General features: G+C 43.9%; 3 protein-coding genes and 2 non-coding genes across 12 annotated transcripts; 1 reads left to right on the forward strand and 4 right to left on the reverse strand.

Moving 5' to 3' along the window:
- Window positions 1-367: 367 nt before the first annotated feature.
- Window positions 368-667, reverse strand: LOC147049833 (signal recognition particle RNA). The gene has a single exon (XR_015067510.1).
- A 244-nt stretch (window positions 668-911) lies between these two features.
- Window positions 912-1210, reverse strand: LOC147049834 (signal recognition particle RNA). Its single transcript, XR_015067511.1, has one exon.
- A 207-nt stretch (window positions 1211-1417) lies between these two features.
- On the reverse strand, window positions 1418-5449 carry ttl (tubulin tyrosine ligase). 2 transcript variants are annotated; one of them, XM_085922428.1, is made up of 8 exons: window positions 4981-5449; window positions 4561-4903; window positions 4282-4360; window positions 3930-4162; window positions 3590-3725; window positions 3249-3518; window positions 2867-3010; window positions 1418-2728 (listed from the first exon to the last, which is right to left on the reverse strand). In XM_085922428.1, exons 2-8 carry the CDS (start codon window positions 4727-4729, stop codon window positions 2536-2538), a joined length of 1224 nt encoding a protein of 407 aa, XP_085778554.1. In that variant the 5' UTR covers window positions 4730-4903; window positions 4981-5449; the 3' UTR covers window positions 1418-2535. The 2 variants fall into 2 exon arrangements, with proteins under 2 accessions (XP_085778554.1, XP_085778553.1); XM_085922427.1 differs by having other exon boundaries at window positions 4561-5449.
- On the forward strand, window positions 5330-8278 carry fignl1 (fidgetin-like 1). Of its 4 annotated transcripts, none has more exons than XM_085922424.1 (2): window positions 5330-5604; window positions 6204-8278. In XM_085922424.1, the coding sequence occupies exon 2, from the start codon at window positions 6221-6223 to the stop codon at window positions 8120-8122; it is 1902 nt and encodes a 633-aa protein (XP_085778550.1). In that variant the 5' UTR covers window positions 5330-5604; window positions 6204-6220; the 3' UTR covers window positions 8123-8278. The 4 variants fall into 4 exon arrangements, with proteins under 4 accessions (XP_085778550.1, XP_085778552.1, XP_085778551.1 ...); XM_085922426.1 differs by lacking the exon at window positions 5330-5604 and adding an exon at window positions 5612-5672; XM_085922425.1 differs by lacking the exon at window positions 5330-5604 and adding an exon at window positions 5819-5898.
- Window positions 8279-10013: 1735 nt separating this feature from the next.
- Window positions 10014-22359, reverse strand: ikzf1 (IKAROS family zinc finger 1 (Ikaros)). 4 transcript variants are annotated; one of them, XM_085921850.1, is made up of 8 exons: window positions 22068-22359; window positions 18424-18477; window positions 18194-18307; window positions 14116-14397; window positions 12647-12814; window positions 12196-12321; window positions 11793-11927; window positions 10014-11418 (listed from the first exon to the last, which is right to left on the reverse strand). In XM_085921850.1, exons 1-8 carry the CDS (start codon window positions 22327-22329, stop codon window positions 10709-10711), a joined length of 1851 nt encoding a protein of 616 aa, XP_085777976.1. In that variant the 5' UTR covers window positions 22330-22359; the 3' UTR covers window positions 10014-10708. The 4 variants fall into 4 exon arrangements, with proteins under 4 accessions (XP_085777976.1, XP_085777973.1, XP_085777974.1 ...); XM_085921847.1 differs by having other exon boundaries at window positions 11793-11924; window positions 22068-22202; XM_085921848.1 differs by lacking the exon at window positions 11793-11927 and having other exon boundaries at window positions 22068-22203.
- Between the last annotated feature and the right edge of the window lie 544 nt (window positions 22360-22903).

The raw sequence follows: 22903 nt of genomic DNA on the forward strand, positions 1-22903 counted from the left end.
TTCTGGGGGAAGACGGTACTGTATACCGTGCCAGAAGTCAGCGGTCATTGGTCACGTGCATTCTAAACGCCGCAGGGAATAGATTGGAACAGAATGGCTCATTTTGAACTTTTTTTCTAATTGCTAAAAAGGATACAAACTATTTTCACCACACATTATAAAAGCACTCATGCATTGATTTGAATTTGTATTCATTTGTCTAGTCTTATTCTGTGTAGTTGCGTTTGTTTTCCAGTAGGAGGCAGTGTAAGACATACAAAAACAGACATTTGTGAACAAAGAAATGGAACGCAAAAAGCTTTATTGATGTAAATATATCACGTGCATTCTTGTGTGTCGTTTTAGTGAAGAGAAATAAGATAGAAAAAAAAGACTGTGTCTCGCTGTATTGCTCAGGCTGCTCTGCAGGAACTATTCACAGGCGCGAACCCGCTACTGGGCGATACGGGGGATTTGACCTGCTCCGTTTCCGACCTGGGCCGGTGCACCCCTCCTTAGGCGACCTGGTGATCCCGGGCTCCCCCCGGATCACCATATCGATACCGAACTTAGCGCGGACACCCGCTCGACATAGCCCGCTGCAGCTCAGAACCCCTGAACTCAATCGATCCTCCAGCCTCAGCCTCCCCGGTAACTGGGATTACAGGCGTGCGCCACCACACCCGGCGAGAAAAGACAGCTCGAGTAAAGGTTTTGGCGTCAATTCATGTGACGTCACCAAAGGGAAATATTGCGCCATCTAGTGGTTCTAAAGGAGCGATTCAGTTTTTATAGCCTACCAACTGCACCGTAACTTCCCTTGTGGGTTTTATAAACGTCAACTATGCCTTGTAAGGAAAAAACTTGAGCATTTGGAAGTTTGTGCAATGCTATAAATTGAATATGAGTTGTTATTTACAGGGATGACTTATAAAAGACTGTGTCTCGCCGTATTGCTCAGGCTGCACTGCAGGGTCTATTCACAGGCGCGATCCCGCTACTGGGCGATACGGGGGATTTGACCTGCTCCGTTTCCGACCTGGGCCGGTGCACCCCTCTTTAGGCGACCTGGTGGTCCCGGGCTCCCCCCGGATCACCATATCGATACCGAACTTAGCGCGGACACCCGCTCGACATAGCCCGCTGCAGCTCAGAACCCCTGAACTCAATCGATCCTCCAGCCTCAGCCACCCGGTAACTTGGATTACAGGCGTGCGCCACCACACCCGGCGAGAGACGAGAGCTCGAGTAGTGGTTTTGGCGTCAATTCATGTGACGTCACCAAAGGGAAATATTGCGCCATCTACTGGTTCTAAATGAGCTGTTCAAATTTGTATGCAGTTTTTTTGCATCAACAACCAACAAGGCCTGTTGCTGGTGCTTTTTATATGATTTAATGTCCCGCATCTTTTAGTTGTGAAAATGACAGAGGCATATGCGCGGGTCATATATTTATTCTTGCAACACAGTTTGACATACTACCATGCAACATTTGAAAAACAACACCACACCTATGACAGTCAATTTCAGATGAGTCCATTGGTTCATTCAATTTACAGCACAAGACTGGACAATCGATTTAATATACAGCATCATGTCATCTTTGGTTGGGATGAAGAAATCCAAAACTTGTCACAACAGTTCAACGGGTTGGATGCACAATTTCAAAAACAACACAAATTTAAGGTTTTGATGACTAAGGCACGTTTTGCCTAATGCAAAAAAAAAAAAAATGTTTTTCCTAAACAAAACCAAAAAAAAAATCAACTATCATATTAGTTTCCAATGAATTACCAAAAACACAATTAAAAGCCTCTCTGTGCTTAGCCTGTCATAGTAGAGCTTTTCGACGACTACAATAATACAAGAATGGATTCATTGCATCTTGTCATTGATGAACAAATCTGCAACATCATGAATAACTCAGTAGGATCCAGACATTCTGGATGATGGGGCCCAAATAGCAATCTCTATTCCTCACAATAAACAAAAAGACTCTATGACTTAAATACATTGTTGACCTAAGAAACAATAACTCAAAAAAATAGCAGACATGAACATGAGATCTTAAAATAGATTAGAAATAGGAAATCAGCAAAGTGACGTAGCAACTAAATGTTATTTTTTTAAAACGAATAATTAGTGAGAGAAGTAACTGTTGAATTTGATTGGAGCTCGTGTGAGAAGGGGATCTACGAGTTGTAATAACCTTGATGGGCGTCTTCCTCAGTAACGTGAATCTCCTCACGCGGTTCCAGAAAAAAAGGAAGTGGCTTGATACGTTAGCAGATGCATGGCTGGAAATGTAAGGCACAAGTTTCGTCTTGAGCATCTACACTTTCTCAAAAACCCCCCCAACTATCTATCAGGGGAGGAAAGGATGAAATACGGTCCCTAATGTACACTCAGGGAAAGTTTTTTGTTTTGTTCCAAAGAGAAAACAAATACAGTACACCATCTGCAGATCAAATACACGCATGCGGAAAAGAGGAGGTACGATAAATGCTCAGAATACAATTCATGTTCCCCCCAGTAGTGGCAATATTGGCCTTGTGCTTAAAGTCGGGTAAAAGGGCCGACGTGAAGCGGTCCTCTCAGTTTGGGGGAGGAGCAAACGTTGGTGGAGAACAGGGTGGATGGAGAGGAAGAATATGGCGAAGACGATGCGGTGTCGCCGCTATTGTTCAGGGTGAAGACGCTGGAAATGGCCACGTCCACTATCCCTTGACACAGTTCTGGGTACAGCTTCCTAGAGGAGCCACATAGCGAGTGTCAGTAAACTGAAGAGAACTTTGGAATGATATGACTCATGTAAAAAAGCATGTCCAATGGAGTGAAGCTCATGACGCTTTGTGAAAATGCATTTTTTCCCTTTTTTAATACTGACTGTGCACAAGCTGGCGCTCCGTTGATCTCGATGAGCCACACTTTGAAGTTCACGTCCACCATGAAGTCAAATCCAAACAGCTGGAAGCTCTGGTAGGAGAGATGCTTGGTGCTAATCGCCGGTTCGATGCATGACAGACAGCTCCTGGAAAAAAAACCTTCATGATTATGATCATTATTTCACTGATTGAGCAATATATACAGGATTTTAAAAATGGACCAGCCTCTTTCCAAATTGACAAGCCCGCTGCCCGAACACAAAATGAATGATTTCAGCCTCCGGCATTTTCCACCCCATGTGTGTTTAAATGATCGATGGTTACACGACACGGGTTATGCGAGTGTGTGATCCAAAACCATGAAAGCAAAACACTAAGACCTACTTGATGATTTGTTTAATCTGAGGTAATATGGTGGACTCCAGGGTGACATTATGAGTGTTGAGCAGGTAGAGACGAAACTCGTCAAAGAACATCTCGTTCCCTTCCTCGTAGCGCCCGTAGTTCTGGGAGTACTCCTCCTGGATGCAGTGGTTAGTCAGGTGGCTGGTCATGTCCTGGAGGTCCGAGCTGTTGTACGGCTCCGAGGAAGTCCGCAGCACGCCCTCTCGATACAAATAGATGTTGTAATGCTGGTCCACGAGGACCCAGCTCCTGGTAAAAGCAGATCAGAAATGATGAGTGCGGAGTCGCAAAGACTTTGCGAGTTTCACGAACAAACTTGCCTGATGTCAAATTTCCGATGCCCTGGCTGCAGAAGTAAAGGTTTCTCCAGGTATTTCTGAATAACATGAACCTGTCCTTGATTGTCAATGTAGTCCAGTAGTTGGTTAGCATCGTGCGAAATCAGAATACCGGCACCTGTTGGAAGAAAAAAAGTTCTTCTGAACGGCCTGGAAGGACTTAAGCTAGTTAGAAGTCAAATATAGCTGAGGAGGTGCAAGTTAGTTTAATATTAAGATTATTTTGGCGGATTCGTGCTGGCAGGAAAACACTTTTTTTTTACCAAAGGTTTATAGAGTATTGATAAAATTGTATCAGACAAATGCATGGTGTATATTCGACCTTTAGCTCCAGCAGATGACTTGGCGATCCACACTGTCCCTTCTCCACTTTCTTTTTTGGAATGATAGGAAGCCAAGAAAACTTCTCGCTCGTCCGTTTTAGGATTGCTCTTCAGATGGCTGAGGCCATTTGTAGCAGGAGCCACAGGAGTGTTGAGGTTGGTGGGATAAATGATGTAGGATTCCGGGAACCAGTTGGGCGAATCGGAAAGCTCTGGGCTGGTCTTTATTAGCCTGATGATTCCAAAGATAATTGACAATTAGCTCATGTAAATCCTTTGAATAATTCATGAGCGGAACAAAAACGCAATGGTAAATTCAACGAGGCAAATAAAAATCTAGAGGCGACATACTTGACTAAAGACGCCTTCCTGCAAAGCTTGTCTGCCCCTCTGTAGTAATTGACCAGTTGCACCAGTCCTGGTTCGTGACCTATGGGAAAGTCCCAGTAAAAAGGGTGGAATGTCAATCAAATTGCACAATAACTGAGGTGCACGGGTGGAAGCACTGATCCTCCCTCCACATGACGCAGGCAGCCCTGCAGCAGTCACTGCAGCTGTCTCGTGGGTGGCTGGGTGGACAACAACATGCAGATTCCGTTTTCAGCAACAAAAAAAAACAACATACATTACCTAGACGGCCATACGGTAGTCTGTTCCGTTCACCGAGCATCAAATTAAATCTGGGATTGTCTCTTTTCAATCTCCTCCACTGGCCAGTAGAAAGGAGGATTTTGGAAACTTCTGCATAAACGGTGCTGTTGTCGTCCCGGGTAACAAAAGTGTACATCTGCGAGGCCATGTCCCCACGATGGATGCAAATAGGAAAATTAAACCTAAAGAACTTTTCTTGCTAGAGAATTACTTGTCTGGTGGGCAAGAGGGTCAAGCGTTATCTCCTCTGATCGGGCCATGGTGATGATGAGTCAGTCATATCCAGTCCAGACGTTCACTTCACAACAGAATCAGAGGATCACTGCCAAATGCAGACATGTCGCCACTACATTACAACAAATAGTTATATGCAAAAAAACAACAACAACGTTTTTTTACTCAATAGGCATCGCCCCAGAAGTGTCCAGTAACATGGGTCCGCTGGGAGTAGACAGCAGTTCCAAAGACTATGGGCCTGTCAGCATCCGGTTTTGGACTCAATGGTCTGCTGCTAAATTGTCCGACTTCATTTTCAAAATGATGCAATCCTGAATAAATCATTAGAAACTATAAAAGCCGACTAAATGGCTATTTCTGTACAGGCTATCAAAAGGAGTGTTTATTGACTCAACAACGACATGCGTTCTTATTCTGAAGATGTCTCCTCGCGATGGACTAAAGCTCCCGAGGTTATGGTTAGTGTAGTTTGTGTACTTGCATTTAAAATCCTTAAATGCAAGTAAACCTTTGTTAGGACTCTTATAAATATCATAAAAGTGATGTATGAAACATTTCTATACATGCATGACGTATTTTCAAAAGAATATTCTTCGTTGGTTAGTTTAAAAGCGGATGTTTGACGTCCGATACACTTTAATTCCCAGAATGCAACGGGAAAGGGGGTCAAGAACATTTAAAACTGCTTTATCCTCTTTCCAACACAAGATGGCACTACAGATTTCCGGAAACAGATGCCAACGGTGATTGTAACTTCAAAACAAGTTTGACATTTGGCGTGCTTTGGTAAGTGCACAAAATGATGTATTGATTGTGAGTAAATTAGTCGGCTGGGTGATTTGTGCTTCCTCGAGGTGATGCTGAAAGTTTCGACGTTATATTAGAAGTGTGTGTTTTGTGGGGCGAGTACCTACTTTCCTCATCTTCGATTTTTTTTCAACATAATTTTCCCATTAAATTGTGTTGTTTAGCGTTTACTGTCGGTTTGGTTCTGGGGATAAAAAACAAAAATATTCAACACGACCGGAAGTTGGGCGGTACAGGAAGCGAATGGTGGCGGGAACAAATAGTTTTGCAAACGTACGTTTCAAACTGTACGTTTCGTACCAAATACTAGCTTGTTTGAGAAAGATCTTTCGTAACAAAGTCGTGAGAGCATACCGTCAATAGTAAGCGAGATTGCTGGCTTTGCGTTGCATGCCTTTTAAGTTAAGACAAATTGCACGTGCCATATTGACGTATGTCGTTGATATATAATTGAAAAGAAATGAAATGAATTGGGTTGCGTTATGTTTGCAGTATCATAAAGCTGCAGGTTACATGCAACCGTGTTTGTTGCACAGGTTTTGCATTTTTCATGACTTTTGCCTCATCTTCTTCACCAGGCTGGAACAGCCCAGGCATGAGTGACGCACACCTGGACGAATGGCAGAGGAGGTCCTTTGACATTTCATCTGGCAATGGTACACCTGAACAGACGGCCGATGCCTACCGGGCCCACATCCTCGCCATTCAGTATGCATGGGCAAGTTCCCACCTCTCAGAGGCCGCCACGGGCAACCTGCTCAGGACCTACTCGGAGCGCTATGCTGCAGTCCTGGACTCGGATGACCCTCGCGCGGGGCTTAACAACTATGCAGAGAGCGCGCTTCATCTGGCCCGTAATCAGAAGAACCACAGCGACAAATGGGAATCGTCCCTCGCCGTGGAACGTGTGCTCGACTTGCCCTGCGTGCAGAATATGATTCGAGCGAGGGCAGGGGGAGAAGACTCCCTAGTGGCACCAGCAGATGTTAGCATATCTGTTGGAGCAGAGAGCAGCAGCAGCATCAGCAGCTCCTTGTCTGCTTCCACCGCTGCTGGCAAGTCAGAAGGCACGGCCTTCAGAACTAATTGGCCACCACGAGCCAAAGTAGAGGTTGATAACACAGCCGCTGTTTCTGCGGATAGACCTCAAACGTCTGAGGGAACGTTGGATAATATCTACTCATCTTCCAGTTCAAACACGAGAGTCCAGCCGGTGTTTAGTCATCCTTCGTCAGGTCCCCCTCAGAGCAACTATCAATCCGGTTTATTTTCTACCTCCAATCCATCCAAACGGAAGACTTTTTACAACCCCGACGCAAGTGAAGGCAGGGGGACACAAGCAGGGGCTGACTTAAGACCTCCGTGTAACTTCAAATCGGCCCGTGAGCAGCTCATTGTGGAGCAACACAAGAAACATTCCAATCAGCCCCAAAGAGGAGCAACTTCTGCCGCTGTAGCACCTGTGAAAAAATCCCTGGGAGCCAACAGGCCTCGAGGGGCTTTTTCGAAATTTGTGTCTCCTATGCCGCGGCAGGGCGAAGAGGAGGGAGCGTCAAGACCCGACTCCAATCAGCAACCTCAGATTCTGGATGAACGACTGAAAAACTTTGAGCCCAAAATAGTGGAATTGATCATGAGTGAGATCATGGACCACGGCCCCCCTGTGGTGTGGGAGGACATAGCAGGCCTGGAGTTTGCTAAGACCACCATCAAGGAGATTGTCGTTTGGCCAATGTTGAGACCTGACATCTTTACAGGCCTTCGGGGTCCACCTAAGGGAATACTCCTGTTTGGACCCCCGGGGACCGGGAAGACGTTGATAGGCAAATGCATCGCCTGCCAGTCAGGAGCGACGTTCTTCAGCATCAGCGCGTCATCGCTCACGTCCAAATGGGTGGGGGAGGGTGAAAAAATGGTGCGGGCCTTGTTCGCCATCGCCCGCTGTCACCAGCCCGCTGTGATTTTCATCGATGAAATCGACTCGCTGTTGTCCCAACGCACTGACGGCGAGCACGATTCGTCACGCAGAATCAAGACGGAGTTTCTGGTTCAGCTGGATGGGGCTACCACGGCAGCGGAAGACCGCATCCTGGTGGTGGGGGCCACCAACCGACCTCAGGAAATAGACGAGGCCGCCCGTCGTCGCCTGGCCAAGAGGTTGTACATCCCCCTCCCCGAGGGCCCCGCCCGGCAGCAGATAGTCACCAACCTCATGTCTCGAGAGAAGAACCAGCTGATAGCGGAAGAGCTGGAAGGCATCGTAGCCAACACGGACGGCTTCTCCGGGGCAGACATGACGCAACTGTGCCGAGAGGCGGCCTTGGGACCCATTCGCAGCATCCGGCTGGACGACATCGCCACCATCACGGCCGATCAGGTACGGCCGATCCTCTACGGCGACTTCCAAGACGCTCTGAAGACCGTGCGACCCAGCGTCTCATCCAAGGACCTGGAGCTGTATGAGGAGTGGAATAAGACATTTGGAAGTGGTCGATGATGGCCTTTGCTCAAATCAAAATCAAATACACCTTTCATTAAAGCTTACAAGCGGCTTGGGTTTTGTTTCACTTCATCGGACAGTTGGACAAATATTCCTTCCCTGGTTACGAAGCCATTTTTTTTTCTGAACTACTTAAGTGGCTATCGTCACAAATGTTCCAATGTAAAAATATATTATTATAAAGATATTGTGAGCGAGTGTATTGTGTCATAAGTCTTTGCCTCCAGAAGATGGATGTGTTAATCATGTCCACGGAAGTTGAGTAAGAAACTGGCCATCCTAAAAAAGTGTCCTCTTGCGTTCCTCCTCTCTTCCTGTCATCGATAATGACAGCAGCACAGGCCGGCCGACGGCTCGGTGCAAACATCCCGCTCGGTTCCACAATCTTCAGTGTGAGTGATTCACACGATTCCTCCCACCTTCCTGGCCAGCAGTCTTAAGAAAGTCAATCTGATCAAGTGTTATGAGCCAAGAGCCCGGTCTTATAGAGTGCACACATGAAATGAAATGATCATGTAATTTTAATGAAATGATCTTTGCAAATCTGGAAGGCCATGAAGAAAAGACCTTCATTTATTTTTCATCTTTTTGTCACGTCCCTCATGAATATTTAAGACTCGCGCGGCTGGCTGGCCACTGTATTTCAACTTTGTTGCTTTGGCCAGCGTGCGACGGTGGTCAACACCCCCTGCCTCCCGGTTGGCCGGCACCACGGGGGACTCCTCACAGCTGGACTGGGACAGATGCACAGAATTTCTTTGGTGCTGCCTGGGATCCACTGAGTAACGGTGACATATGGTGTTAGCTTGTTTTCTTCATTTCTACTGTGGCCAGTAGTATCTGAGCTTGTTTTTGCATATTTTGAATTAATGGCTTAAGTTTTTCAACAAATCCCTTTTGTTCATTTGAATATGTTAACCACAGAAATTCTAGGATTTAAATTTTTATTTGAAGTGATTCATATTTAGAATAAAGACACAGTAATGAAACTATATGTATATTTTATTTGATATATATTTTATTTTTTCAATATTTTATATTTCATTTTTGGTCCCTTTTAAGGTTCAACACAAAATATTTGGAACTCATTTGGATTTCCCTCCCCAAACCTTAAGACTGGATTTCTCTCTCTTATTCTATTTTGTTTAGTACTTGTACAACAAAGACAGTATAACCTGAATCCAATTGCTTTTTTTTTTTTCTTTTTCGAGACCAGTCTACTTGTGTACACGTGTCCCCCTGTCAGAGGCACATCTGAAGAAGCAAGGTGAACAAATTTGCAAAGTCAACATTTAATGCCGCCTTCCTGTCACATCGCATTAATGGGACACAATGCCGCCAGCAGAAGCACGTTCACACCGTAGGAAGTAAAAGTCACACAGTGTAATTCAAATAGAAATACACTAGGAAGCATTTGTAAGTACAAAAAAAAAAGATTTTGGCAACATCAAAATTGACCAGAATTGTTTTTGTTTACTACTGACTGTAAAGCTTAATTTATTACTTCACTACATGTATTGTATCTGTATTATTGTAACTTTTTCCAAAATACCTGTCTATTTTTGACTTCATGTAAGGCAGCACATTAGTACACTTGCCACCATTGCCAAATGATTCTGCTCCAAACTTATTGATATTTTCAAAATGAAGGGAGCTCTCATGCAAATGTCCTTCCCTCCCCTGTTTGGAGCGGCCATGTCGGCCACAGCTGCTTCCCGCTTCTGTGACGCTCTGGAACGAGCTGAATTTGAGATGATTACAGACAATATGCTCTCATTTAGTACGTATTCATTTTATTGTACAAGTTTTGACTTCCTCAAATTTCAATGGAATTCATCTCATGAAAGGAACAAACAAATCTGACATGATTATGGCTTATCTAAAATATCCTTTATTGATATTTTGTGAGCATAAAAAAAGCCTCCAAAGGCTTTTATCTGGCGAGGAAAACAATTGTAAATGGACAGAAATGAACCAAATCTCCAGTATAGCATCTTTGCCGTTGAGCAGCGGTCGGTCATGTTTTCACTATAAACACATTGAATACAGTTGAACAGGAGGTGTGGCAACTATTCTATTGACAAACACCAATTACTGTAATAAATACCAAAACAAAAATGGCAAGTAAATGTAGTATAAATAATATCTGTGTTGTACATAGTTGGAAAATGAACTTGAGGAGTTGACTTATATCTACATCGACATTTTTGATGGATTTTTTCTTTTTTTCGTCGCCATCAGTTAGCACACCACAGATCTTTTTTTTTTTTTTTTTTTTTAATCAAACACTAGAAAATAAAGTTGCTGCTTGCTATCAGGGGGGGGAAAAAAAATCCATACATACACACAATATAACAAAGGAACATTTACTGTACATCATGTAAGATGTGATGCTGTTCCGGCCCAATATTTTGCCATCTTTTCTTTACTGAACACCATTAAGTTGCTTATTTTTTTTTATACACAAATTGATGAAATGAGATTTGGATGGCTTTTTTATTGAACAAACATGCACACTGTATAAAAATCACACTTTCACACGTCAACTGTGTATCTAGGCATTGCTTTGACCGGATGCGCGCATCAGTAGCGATGCTCCCCGCGCGCTATGTGCGAAGAGAACTCGTAACGATCTTGACTGCGATGACCACAGAGATTGCATTCAAAGGGCTCTCTGAAGCCGTGGCAACCCATATGGATGGTGTACATGACCAGGTCCAGGAAGAGGACGCGACAATGTTCACACCTGTACGCCCTCACCTGGTCGCCGTCTGCCGTCATCACCTTAAAGCCCTCTGACGCCATCTCCATGTTAGCGCGGATGGCCTCGTACTGTCGCTGCTGCTCCTCCTTCACGTGGGGCAGCGTGCCGTTCCGCCCGCCCGAGGTGATGTGATTGGTCAGGTAGATGAGGCCGGGGGCCGCCCCGCCCGCTCGATCCCCGCTATTGCTCTCCGTGTCGGTGGAGTCTTGGCCGCTGTGACTCGGAGATCCATCCTTCTCGCTGGAGGCGGATTTGGACTTGGAGAGCAAGAGCAGATTCTCGGCCGCGCTGTCCTTGGCCGACAGGCTGTGGCCCGGTCCCGATTGGGCCTCCGCTGCCGCCTTGTGCAGCGGGTAGATGGAGCCCATGGCCACGTCGGAGGACGAGGCCGGCGAGGGCTGGACCAGGGGCCGGAGAGATTCTGCCCCCAGGTAGCTGATGGCGCTGTTGATGGCCTGGTCGATGACGTGGGGCTGAATCAGCTCGCCCGGAGCTCCGTCGTAGGAAAGATCTGAGAGGCGCTTTTCACCTGAGGAAACACACACACGTACGTATTTGTTGTCACGGGTGAAAAAAAAAGAGTTGACCTACATCCTGTGCCATCATATTTGGAACTTATGAGCTAAAAGCAAACAGTGCTGAAATGAACACACCTTCAAAACGTGAGAGGCCTAGTTCTCATTGTGATGAGACTCAGTCTGATCAAAAAGTCTGTTCAAGTCAGCGGTCAGTAAAATCAATCTGAAGTGACTTATGGTGACATTCTACCATTTACAGCAAGCATTAGTAGTTGAGCTCCCTAGCAGTGTTTTCTTTTTCTCAAACTCCAACTTACATATTCCACATGCAATTTGCAGACCTATCTACTGAAAATGACAAAAGGAAACAGATTTCGGCCCTTACCCACAAACTTCTGTGGCATAGTGCTCTTACGCTTAGCTACATTATTAGCTAGCCTGTCTAGCACCAAGGCCCTGTCAGATCCCGTCTGGCTTAAGTCTTCCCTCTGTTCATTCTGGCTGCTTTCTTCCTTTACTACTGGAAAGCAAGACAGAGAAGGAAGTTTTAGAGTCAAAATAGCTGGTCCAAAAGTCATTGTATGTACTTGTGTAGGAAGGCTGCTTTTATTGTTGACTTTTTCTGCTGACTAGAGCACTATTTTAATGAGGTCATCTATAGAGGTCAAAGTTTTAGCTCATCGTCTTTGACGTGTGGATAGATGCAGAGTTCAAGGACCATCAAATGTGCTTTTCTATTGTGGTGTAAGTCAAATATGTGAATGAGAATTCAAAGTTGAGACAGCGACCTGTATAGATGCTATTCTGCAGCCCCATGCACTGGAGGTAATTATGGCATCGCTCCTTGTGCTCCTCCAAAGAGCTGCGTTGCTTGTAACTGCGACCGCAGTAAGCACACTTGTGGGGTTTTCCAACTGAAATCAAGACATCAATCAGTCATCACAGCAATAAAAACAAACCAATGTTTCTAATTCAAAAGTAGTAGTAATTATAGAGTGGTAGTCCAAAAGACGTCTTAAATAATGATCTGTGTAGTTTGATTAAAATATGTTTTGATTCTTATTTTACTCGATTGTATCTTTGGTCACACATCTAAACATGTCATTTTCTAAATGACTTTTATATTAGGCATCAACCAAAAAAAGAACAAGTGCAGTACTTTCCAAGCATTTCATGAAAATAAGCGAGAGTACTTATGTCAAAACAACAATTGCATATAAATGAGTATTTGGAAAGTACCGGAGTGCGTGCGTAGGTGTCCGGTGAGGGCGTCCCTCCTGCGACAGGCGTAGCTGCAAAGGTGACACTTGAAGGGTTTCTCTCCAGAGTGGAGCTTGATGTGACGCAGCAGGTTGCCCTTCTGGGTGAAGGAAGCACCGCACTGGCTGCACTGGAAGGGACGTTCTCCTGAGAGACAGAGAGAGAAAAAAAAAAGTAGAGGATCAAGTTGCTGCTGAAACAACAAGCATCAAAATATTCACGTCTTTTTTTTAAATTTGTTTATTTTTACTTTTACTAAGAGCCTGATGGAGTATGCTGCAGGAGCGGGAATACGGGGGTCACTGTGTTACAAGCATCCGAGGAAAGAGAACAAGTGAGATAATGTGTGTGTGTTCCAGGGTGACGCTCCATCTCTCCATGCTCCCCCCCCCGCCCTGCCCCATCAACTCCCGGTGCTGTGATCGAACAAGAGCCTCTCAGACTCAGCCTGGCAGTTCCGTAATGCACCATTGCCTGGGTCAATTTGATCTGAAAATCTCATTTTTTCCTCCTCTTGGTCTCTAAACTAAGAGCAGCACATCACAATGCAAATTCAGCCTCATTTGAATAAAGTGAAGGAAACACTTTGTGTTGAGAGCCAGTCTTCCTGATCAGCGCTCCTGGAATCAACCAATATCCAGCCTTCTCGAGTGTTGTGGCATTCTGTGAGAACCTTTTCTTTTTTTTTTTCAAAGCCTCCACCTCATAAAATAAGAGTCACCATTGAAGCAGCAAAAATATAGAAAAGGGGAAATTCATTAAAAATGCATTTCAGGAGCAAAGACTCAACCGCCGAATATTTTCTATTCAAATAGGAGGCACAATTGTATTCTTTATTGTACTTTCATTTACATGAGTCTCCTGTTCCTTTATTCCATTTTGAGTGTCATTAGTTTCTACATCACGACAGTTAAGTGCCTTTTTCAAAAATGTTCCCCACCACTGGTTCGGGTTCATTATGATAGAATATCATTTCAGAATTTTTGAAAAACTTTTAATAGCTAGATATATTTGCCACTGCACAGCCATCCCATTTAATTGTTGCGGAGGGAGACTTTTCTCCATTTTTATTTTCGTTAATTTTTGCTGCTTGATTGCCCAATAATGTGACTAAAGTTTGTTGTGATGTTTCTCAGTTCTTTTTTATTTTTCACACTAATGATTATTTTATACACGATAGGACCGATCTGCATGCGCACAGCCAAACTACAAGGACTTCCCATCATTGCAAGTTCCAGCCTGACCTTGGTGCCAGAAAATTAAGACCACATCCATTTTGAGTCGCTTGGCTGCCCTTCATCCATCCATCCATCCATCCATCCATCCATCCATCCATCCATCCATCCATCCATCCATCCATCCATCCATCCATCCATCCATCCATCCTCTCATAGTAACATTGAACATGGGTGCATAATGGAGGGCATGATGTATTGCAGGTGGCTTACCAGTGTGGCTTCGCTTGTGCACCATCAACACATTGGGGCCAATACAAATTATCCCACAGATATCGCACTTGAGCTTCCCGTTGGACAGCCGGATGCCGCCGGCCGAGGAGAAGACCTTGGCCTCGGGACTCGGCTGTGAGCCGTTCACCTTGGCCCCAGAGGCATGGATCACGCGCAAGTCTTCCGCGCACTCCTCCTCCTCCTCCTCCTCCTCCGTGCCATTCATGTCACAGGACAGCCCATTCTCCTCATCACTGCGAGCCTCAACTTTAATGTTACAGGCTGGAAAAGAGGGCAGGGGGAGGGGAAGGGCCACGGTTTAGAAGAAGAGCAAGATTCGGTCATGATGTTGTGTAGAAGGACAAGATGGGCAGTCGATTGACTCCGATCAATTTGTTACATTTGAAAAGCTAAAGCCACACCGTCCAGTCATCTTTACCTTGTCTGTGAACATTCATCAGTTTCTAAGGTCAGAGTTCCAAATCAGTGTCTATAGACAGAACTGTCAGGACTGGAGTTGAGGAGCCTATTCCATTTTTCTCTGCCATTCTCAGATCCTAATCAAAGGCCGCATGAGGATATTTGGTAATAAGTATGTCTGTTGTCATTATGAGCAGACATTTTGAAAGCCAGCAATGATCTAAATATATTGATTCAAGTTGTACACAAACACACGCTCATCTTCCCTGTCAACACACCAGTTGGAAATCACAACTATGGCAACAATTGAGCGAGGCACCGAAAAACCCAGACGTGCTAGATTGTTGATTATTAGACGTGAATGATTTTTTTTAATTCATAATTTGCTTTTAATCTTATATTATATCATGTATTTATATAAAAAAAAAACATTTTATATTTCTTTTCTTATTTATATGATATAAATTGTCAATGCAAATGTAACATATGGTATATTTTGTTTGGAATAAGAAATGACACCGTAAGAAATGTCTTCATGACAGAAGTTGGAAGAATTTTGCAATTGCCCAGTGAAAAAGTCTTTAAATATTACACACACGTGTACGTTTGCCTGACTTTGGGCAATTGAACATTCAATAGGATGGTTCTGTACTGCAGCAGCAGAGCAGATGGAAAAGATAGCGCATGCCGTGCATTTGAGAAAGTCAGCAATGAGATCATCGCACACCATCATGCTTTGGTGAAACAAATGACAGCGAGATAAACAGGAAACAGAGACACAGGAAGTAGCGTCAACCTAAGGACTAAAGCGGCGACAGCAAATGATAAACACACACACACGCAACCTCTTCTCGATTTTCATCTTCCTTTCCATGGCTCACAATCTACAAATCATGATGACATAGTTCCAGAGCCATTCCTTTTATTTGACTTGTTGTTTTGCCAGAAAAGAGAAGTGGCCACCTTCTCCTTCTTTTCCCATCAAAGGACATTGTTCCGACTGATCACGCTGCGGTTTGCGTGTCATGTTCGCAGCCTGATTTGGCCACGCTTCAAGCCCTGCGCCTCTTTGACAACCAAAGAGGAAGAGGTGGAAATCGTGAAACATTTTGGAATCCATGGAAAAGGGGAAGCTTTAGAAAGAGGGCCTGTCTAACTGAAATACCAAGAATTATGGAGAAGTGACAGAAAGGGAAGCATGGGAAAGGAATTGTAAAACAACTTATAACTGAAACAGGTTGACTTTTCTTTTTTTTTTTTTTTTTTTTTTCACAATCCACTTGGCTTGACCCACTCGGAGAACACGCTAGTTGCTCTCCTTTGAATTTTGGTGGAATTTGGTCTTTGACAAAAAAGTCATGTCAAGCAAAAGGGATGGCATCACAAATGAAAAGAAATATAAGTTTGTTGCAGTTAAGGGCAAGGGAAGGTTTTCACAATTTGACCTGTGGCCATTACATTTCGTCAAATAGCCTGAAATGACTTGTAATATTTTTGCTGTCTCATAAAAGTGAACCAAAAAAAAAAAAAAAACCCCCGCCATTAACAACACTAATCCTTTTTCTTTTTTGTTGGTCATCGACATGACTATTAAAAATCCTTCTTCTAACAATTCTCCTGTTTGTACCGCAAGCCTCTCGTGTGAGCAAACAGAAAGGAACCGTCAACATGGGGAAGTTACAAATGAACCGGGAATAGGAAGAAGCCTTTTGACTTTATATCATCTTTGCCTCAGTCACATACTAAATCCTGATTTTTTTTTTTTTTTTTGGGAAGCCGGTGTCACAACCCCCTGGTCAACAAATAAACCACGCAGCAATAAACTGATATGGGCTGGATGTGGATAAATGTTATCCTTGACTTGCAAACAAAGGAGAAGCAAGTCCTGTGGCAGAAGTAATTGGCACATTTTGGTGTCGATAGATAGCAGATATGGGAAGTTAGATAGCAAATGCTCTCGACTGCTGTGTGGAAACACGCACTGAGCCTGCCGGGGGTTCCTGTTACAAGGCTGCCTGAAAACGTCTGTGCAAGCTTGTGGAACCAACACAAACAGCAAACTTCAAAATGTGTCTCACATGAGCTCCAAAACATGAAATGTTTATTATCCTTCCACTTCGGCTAAATGAACCTCTTTTCAGTGTGTTGCGGTGCAGCTGCAACCATAATTGTACACAAATTAAAAAGCCAATCCCACAAAGTTTTTTTTTTTTTTTTGGGTCATAAATTCAAATTACATTTAACAATAATGAAGTTGATGCATTGAAACCTGCACGACAACAAATACGTTTGCCTGTGCGGCATTGACACAAAGATGTCGGAGAAAATAACACTTCCTCCTCTTGTGTTTTCTGCCAAACGTTATAGACACACAAACTTACAGCAGTTTATACTTTAGGGAAGTAAGAGGGATTCAACTACATCACGTTGAAATTCATTGCAGTTATTTTGCTCGAGCACTCTAGATAGGTTGTGCTGTAAAGTTTGCATGTGTGTGTGTGTGTGTGTGTGTGTGTGTGTGTGTGTGTGTGTGTGTGTGTGTGTGTGTGTGTGTGTGTGTGTGTGTGTGTGTGTGTGTGTGTGTGTGTGTGTGTGTGTGTGTGTGTGTGCAGGTGTGCAATGAAGCTTTTTGGCCCCGCTCCTGAAGTCTTTATCTCCCAAAAGTGTTGAAACTGCCTGACGGCAACTAGTTTCTGAGGAAACTCTTACACATCCTATTTCAGTTTCCTCTCGCCTTTCATTTCTTATTGCGTGCTGTTAATCTTTGCCGTTATCTGGATGACTGGAAAGACACAGATGGGATAGAAATTTGCTCTTTTTTTTCATCTTGATGACTATAAATCGAATGCAATTTTTGTACCCTGTACTTATAGTCCAATGCGGCTTATCCACGGATTTTGGGGTGATTTTTTTACAATTGGTGATTTTTGTGATTTTTATAATATTGTATAATTTGTGCATATTTTTTTACATATGGAAATTAAACTTTATAGTCTGGTGCGTTTTCTATGTGATCAATGAAGTCAATATTTTGTCTGGTTAAAATCCCCCAGTAATTCTTTATATTATTATCCATCTTGGGGGACTTGAAGTTAATGAGGACTCCCCAGCATCCTTAGACTCTCCGTGATATTCCCTGGCTTGATGTTGACAGATTCAAATCAAGGTCACATTAGTTATTCCTTAAGATTTGGCTTATTAATTACATGCCATGGATCAGAAGGATTTTTTTTTTTTTGCCAATGACCTAAATGCATCCATTCCACAATTTTTAGATACTCTAATTGATCCAGGGGATTAGAAGCTGCAAAGATTGCTCATTTAATGTGAAAAAAAAAGAAAAAAAGATGTAACACTGACGTGTTTGACTAAATTGCTCATTTGGCACTCATTGAATTATCCGGAAATTTCTAATTAAGATGTTTAAATGGATTATAGATTCATATGATAAACAGGACAACATTTGTACATGATAAGATCATTTTCTTCATCGCCAGCCAATCACAGGGCACATATGGACTAGCAACCTTTCACGCTTCAATTTTAGGGATGCGGGAGGAAGCACTTGGAGAAATGGAGACCATTCAAAGCATTCTAACCATTTGAGCACCACGCTACCCAGTTAACTTTAATGGAGTATCTTATGGCTTGAGGATACCTTTGTCCCCTCTGTTATGTTGCTGGTGGGCGGCGCCTGCTGACAGGTCTTCTGGAACGGCCATGGGCTCCTCTGCCTCCTCGATAGCTCGGTTGGCAGGGGAGCTGTCTCGGCCTGGCGTGACACACATCGGAAAAAGCTCCCGTCACACGAGGACCTCGAGCGAGCGCCTCTCTCAGAGGACCGCAATTACCTGGAGGTGCTTTCAAAATGGTGCGGCAGTCTCTTACCTGGCATTGGGGCCATTTCCTGGGCCTCCTCTGTCTCCATGCGGTGCAAGTACTCTAATGGAGGAACACATTGAGATGTTCAAAGTATGTACATTTAATCAAGAGTTGGCAGAGGAAACATGACACAAAGCTGGAGCGGGGGTTAAAGGGGGCACTCTCGCTATGTCACCTCGGTGAGATCACTCTCGTCGCCGGCGTTAGTTTGCAAAGAATTGCAGACAATTTCATTACAAGTCAGACAGAGTCAGTCTGAAATCCGAGAGCGGCCCGGCCATCTCGGGTGGCGGACTTGCCGGGAATAGCCTTTCAGACCACATTTGTTATTTATTGTTAATTTCCTGCCACGTAATCATCTCAAAAATGCAAAGTGACCGCGGCAAAATTAAGCAGAAAATTAACTGGCCTCAGGTCACTGAGGATGTGGGTGCTTGCCGTGCTCAGCTGATCAACGCTCATGTTCTCTCTAATTTACCCGGCACGCATGGCTGAGTCCGCAGCCTCGCCGCAGACGCGCTCGCGTTCGGAACCCCAAAGAGGAGCAATAAGACCGGGCCGGGGCGACGGCGAGATTGACATCTCGCCGTTGGAATAGATTGCAATCGAGGGGAAGAACTCAGAAGTCAAGAGAGCAAATGCAACTGGAACGGTGGAGAGATAATAGACCGACAGGACGGCGGACGGAGAAGTTGTCTTTATCGGTTCTTTCGAAAAGGCAGCCGAGTCAGCCCAGAGACGCCGCTCCTTCGGCCGGGGCTTAATATCTGAGGAGTCACCGGCGCTGGTGGCCCCATGAATAATGGATGGCCCTCCAGCCCGAAGCAGATGGGCCCCGACAGCCTCGGCACGGGCTCCGCCGCTTCAAGAAGCCCCCGGTGGAGCCGCTGCCCAGTCCAAGCAGCCACACAGGGAGAAGTGAAGCTCCTGAAAATAGCGAAACGAGCCCAAGGGAGAAGGGGAACCTAGGCCTTCCTGTTTCACTAACAGATGGCTCCACACATTTGGAACAAATAGTGGGAAGCGACCGGGCTCGTGTCGCAACGCCACAGCGTTTTTGCGGACTCGAGTCAGGAGCTTGCGCAGACACCCGACTGTTAAGAAAGGAAGGGGGGCAAAGGTCGCCGGTGCAGATGATTTACTGCAAAGATCACGCAGGGTGTCGCGTGCTCCACCGACCTTCTGCATCTGGAGTTTGGAGGTCGGTCGGGGTAAAAAGGGGGGGGTACGTATTCTCTCGTGCCCTTTTTCTGGGCAGATGGTGCGAGGGGAATCACTCATGTGTCGGTGGGGGCACGTTGACACTTTCAGCCAAAACCTACTTGCAAAGACGTCTGGAAACTATGGTGCACACTTAAGTATGGTCAGGAAGTTTGTAGTGGGTGCGTGCGTATAGAAGCACTGGAAAAGTTTTGATCTGAGTGTCATTGAGGAGAGACAGGAAGAGGCTTGTGGGTTGACATGAGGCTTGCATGTGTCTATACATTAGTGTTGATGTGCTGGTGGAAAGGGTGTGGGGGGGGGTGGGGGCATGTTCTCACAGAGAGGTGCAAAGTAGCTACGCCAACAAGAAGGGTGGAGATGAGAAAGAGCGAAACCGTTAACAGATACTGAGGACCACACCAGTGTATTCTGGATACCCCAAACGGAGCGTGTCTATGTGCGTATGTGTTTCTATGATAGCAAATGAATTGTAAGCATTGGAATGGCAAGGCACAAAATGATTCAAATTCAATACAAGATGTGTATACAGTCATTTTAAGAGATATTCAAGTCTAACTTTTGCTTTAAAAAAAAAAAAAAAACAGTTTTGTTGAATTGGTCTGTAGTGAATTAGGTAACATTTATTTGAAACATCTCTTTGCTCCTCTAAACTAACACAAATACATAAACACCTTTCTGCTATTCAAAATTAATTTCAAAAGTCTGAATTTTATTCAATTTATGAAATGGTGGATATAAAGCCGCACACATACAAACCCACACACGCACGCTCTCAAAAATACAATTGCTGTCAGCATAGTAGATTCAATGAAACTAAATTTGAATATTTGGGAAGCAAAAATAATGACCAACCAATCATTTTGGATGCAATCAATCATAATATTTATCAAATAAATGAAAGTTTAGAACATTGGACGATTCATTTTTGTTCTTATATTCACCGTCGGTTGTTCAGTGACATTTGACAAACACGGTATTTTAATGTGACTTTGAAAATGTGATTTCAAATAAGTCATGACACGATGGGTTCTATAAATAATTAGGGAAGCAAGTTTTCAGCTTTCACCTCCCGCACACACGTGTTGGTTCGTAAGGAGCTTCGCATGAGTAATTTGTGAAATGTATGGATGATATCAGCGGAGTTAGCAGATGTGTTCTTGAGGGGGCCAAGTGAGGGGGCGACGGGGGACTCAAGAGAAGTTTCTTTCATTTGCATGTGACACACTTCACTAGTCTGCTATTCAGACAATACAATCATTTTAATAAGTGGCTGTCTTGCAGTGCCTCCTACTTCTCTTTCTTCTGACAGCACACATTTGCAGCACTTCTGCTTCTTTCTATCGAGAAAAAAAAAGTCATTTGGGCAGGTGTGTTTCCAAGTTTTAAATAGACGGAAAACTGAAATTATTTTTTGGGAAGTGTCGCTTATATTGATATTCTGGTATTCATTTTAACTTGCAAGATGATACATTTTTCTGATGCTCCTTACTTTAATATTACCTAAAGATTTTTTTTAAATATGTATTAAAATGAAAGAAATTCTGTTCTAGTTTGTCAAGTACATTCATAATGTCGATACGTATTTGTAAAATGCCAATGTCACATATTTTTTGACATAAAGTTCAAAAGCACCAAATTTCAGTGTGTTTTTTAATCAATTTAAAAGCTTTTACTTTTCTGTAAATATTTTAATCAGTCCTACAAAAGGTACAATTTTATTCAAGTTTTTTTCCGTTGGAACAATTTGATGATAATGTAAAAGAAGGTTAGACGTGCAGGAAATGTTCATATATTGATCTACGGATGATCTTTTCGTGTCAGGGTAAGGTTCCTGTTTAAGCCATACTGATATATTTTCACATTAACACATTAATTGTGTTAAAGAAAAAAAAAAAAAGCTACAATGATTGCATTCTTAAAGCGTTCAATTCAATGCTTTCAATGCAGTGGTGCGGAACATCCCCTGCAACAGGTGTTCCAACAGAAATAGAAAAAGAATAAACATGTCAGGATAAGCAATTCAAATTATGAAAGCTAAAAAATAAAATCATCTTTTTTAATTAGAATTTCTGAAAATATGGATTGAAATTTCTCCTAAAAAAAAAAAAAAAAAAGGAAAATGGGAACTGGCAAAACGCTTCCTCTAATTTCTGCGAATCTTATGGAAGAAATACCATGAAGATAAAAAGTCTCTCATTTCCAGTGTTAGTCAAGCGTAGCGTGTTAGTGCGATGTAGCGGCAGAGAAAAGCGCGCGTGTCAAACGGGATGAGATGATGCACCTGCAGCCGCCAAACTCTCCAGGAGTCTTTTCCAGCAGGTGCATGCCCCCTAAAAAGAGCCTCTCACAGCGACTGTGTGTGGGACTCTATCCCCATCCTGCCCCAAAATTCTCCCTGAGCTGAAAGTTAGTGGAAGTGACTTTACCTGCTATTCCTTGAGTTTGCAGTATGAAGTTCTTCCAACTGTCCCCGGCTCCATGTGCAGAAGGTCGCAGCGCCGCGGCCCCATGGAACTGCGCCCTGAGTCCCTCCCCTCTCCACTGCACTTCCTCGTTCCAGCCCAACATGACTAGAGTGTCCTCGACTGAGGCATTTTGCTTGCTTTTATCCACAGGCCCGCTATGTGGTGGGGCGTCTTGGCACTTGCTTTGTGCCGTGCCAATAAAAGCTGACACCCAGTAGACCATTACTGGCAGCCATGCATGAGATGGGATGAGGCGCGAGCGCGCGCAAAGAAGAGTGGACCGTTCATTGTTTATTTATTTCATTCTCACTGAGGATGCTGATGGAGGAGGGAGGGGCGCTTCGGGGGTCACATCACCCCTTCTGTCACCTATACCGGCATCCCCTAAAATGAACACTGCTCTTCTTTTCTCTGATGTAGCGATGGTCGCCTTAGTGGCAAAGTTCCGTACGTGGAATGTTCAAGTATGACTGAATAAAGTTTTACATCTGCAATTAGATGCGTGATTATGTTGAATTCTGCCAAATCTGTCGCGTAAGCAGTCGGCTCCCGGCGCTTGATGAAAATGTACAATGTCAACAAAACATAACATGCCACATGTTCTCATTAAAAATGGCTAATTATGAGTTGAATGAATATTCACGAGCCACATTCGGACACATCACAACATGATGAGACAAGCGATATCATATGATGAGATATATTATGGAAATGGATTTCTTATTAGCTTGTCTACCAATTGTTGGGTCATCGGAGTGTCTGCACAGCCATCGAGTGTGAAATTAAACAACCATGGA

The sequence above is a fragment of the Syngnathus leptorhynchus genome, chromosome 10 (genome assembly GCF_054491065.1).
Source record: "Syngnathus leptorhynchus isolate UIUO chromosome 10, UIUO_Slep, whole genome shotgun sequence".
Lineage (NCBI taxonomy): Eukaryota > Metazoa > Chordata > Actinopteri > Syngnathiformes > Syngnathidae > Syngnathus > Syngnathus leptorhynchus.

Coding starts and splice junctions, on each gene's coding strand:
- ttl (XM_085922428.1), bottom strand. CDS start 4,729: ATGGCCTCGCAGATGTACACTTTTGTTACCCGGGACGACAACAGCACC. Junction 3,011..3,248: donor CAGATTAAACAAATCATCAA/GTAGGTCTTAGT, acceptor TTTTTTTTCCAG/GAGCTGTCTGTCATGCATCG. Junction 2,729..2,866: donor GGAGCGCCAGCTTGTGCACA/GTCAGTATTAAA, acceptor TGGCTCCTCTAG/GAAGCTGTACCCAGAACTGT.
- ikzf1 (XM_085921850.1), bottom strand. CDS start 22,329: ATGGTCTACTGGGTGTCAGCTTTTATTGGCACGGCACAAAGCAAGTGC. Junction 14,398..18,193: donor ACATAACAGAGGGGACAAAG/GTATCCTCAAGC, acceptor CCTCTTTTCCAG/CCTGTAACATTAAAGTTGAG. Junction 11,928..12,195: donor GCAGAATAGCATCTATACAG/GTCGCTGTCTCA, acceptor CTTGCTTTCCAG/TAGTAAAGGAAGAAAGCAGC.
- fignl1 (XM_085922424.1), top strand. CDS start 6,221: ATGAGTGACGCACACCTGGACGAATGGCAGAGGAGGTCCTTTGACATT.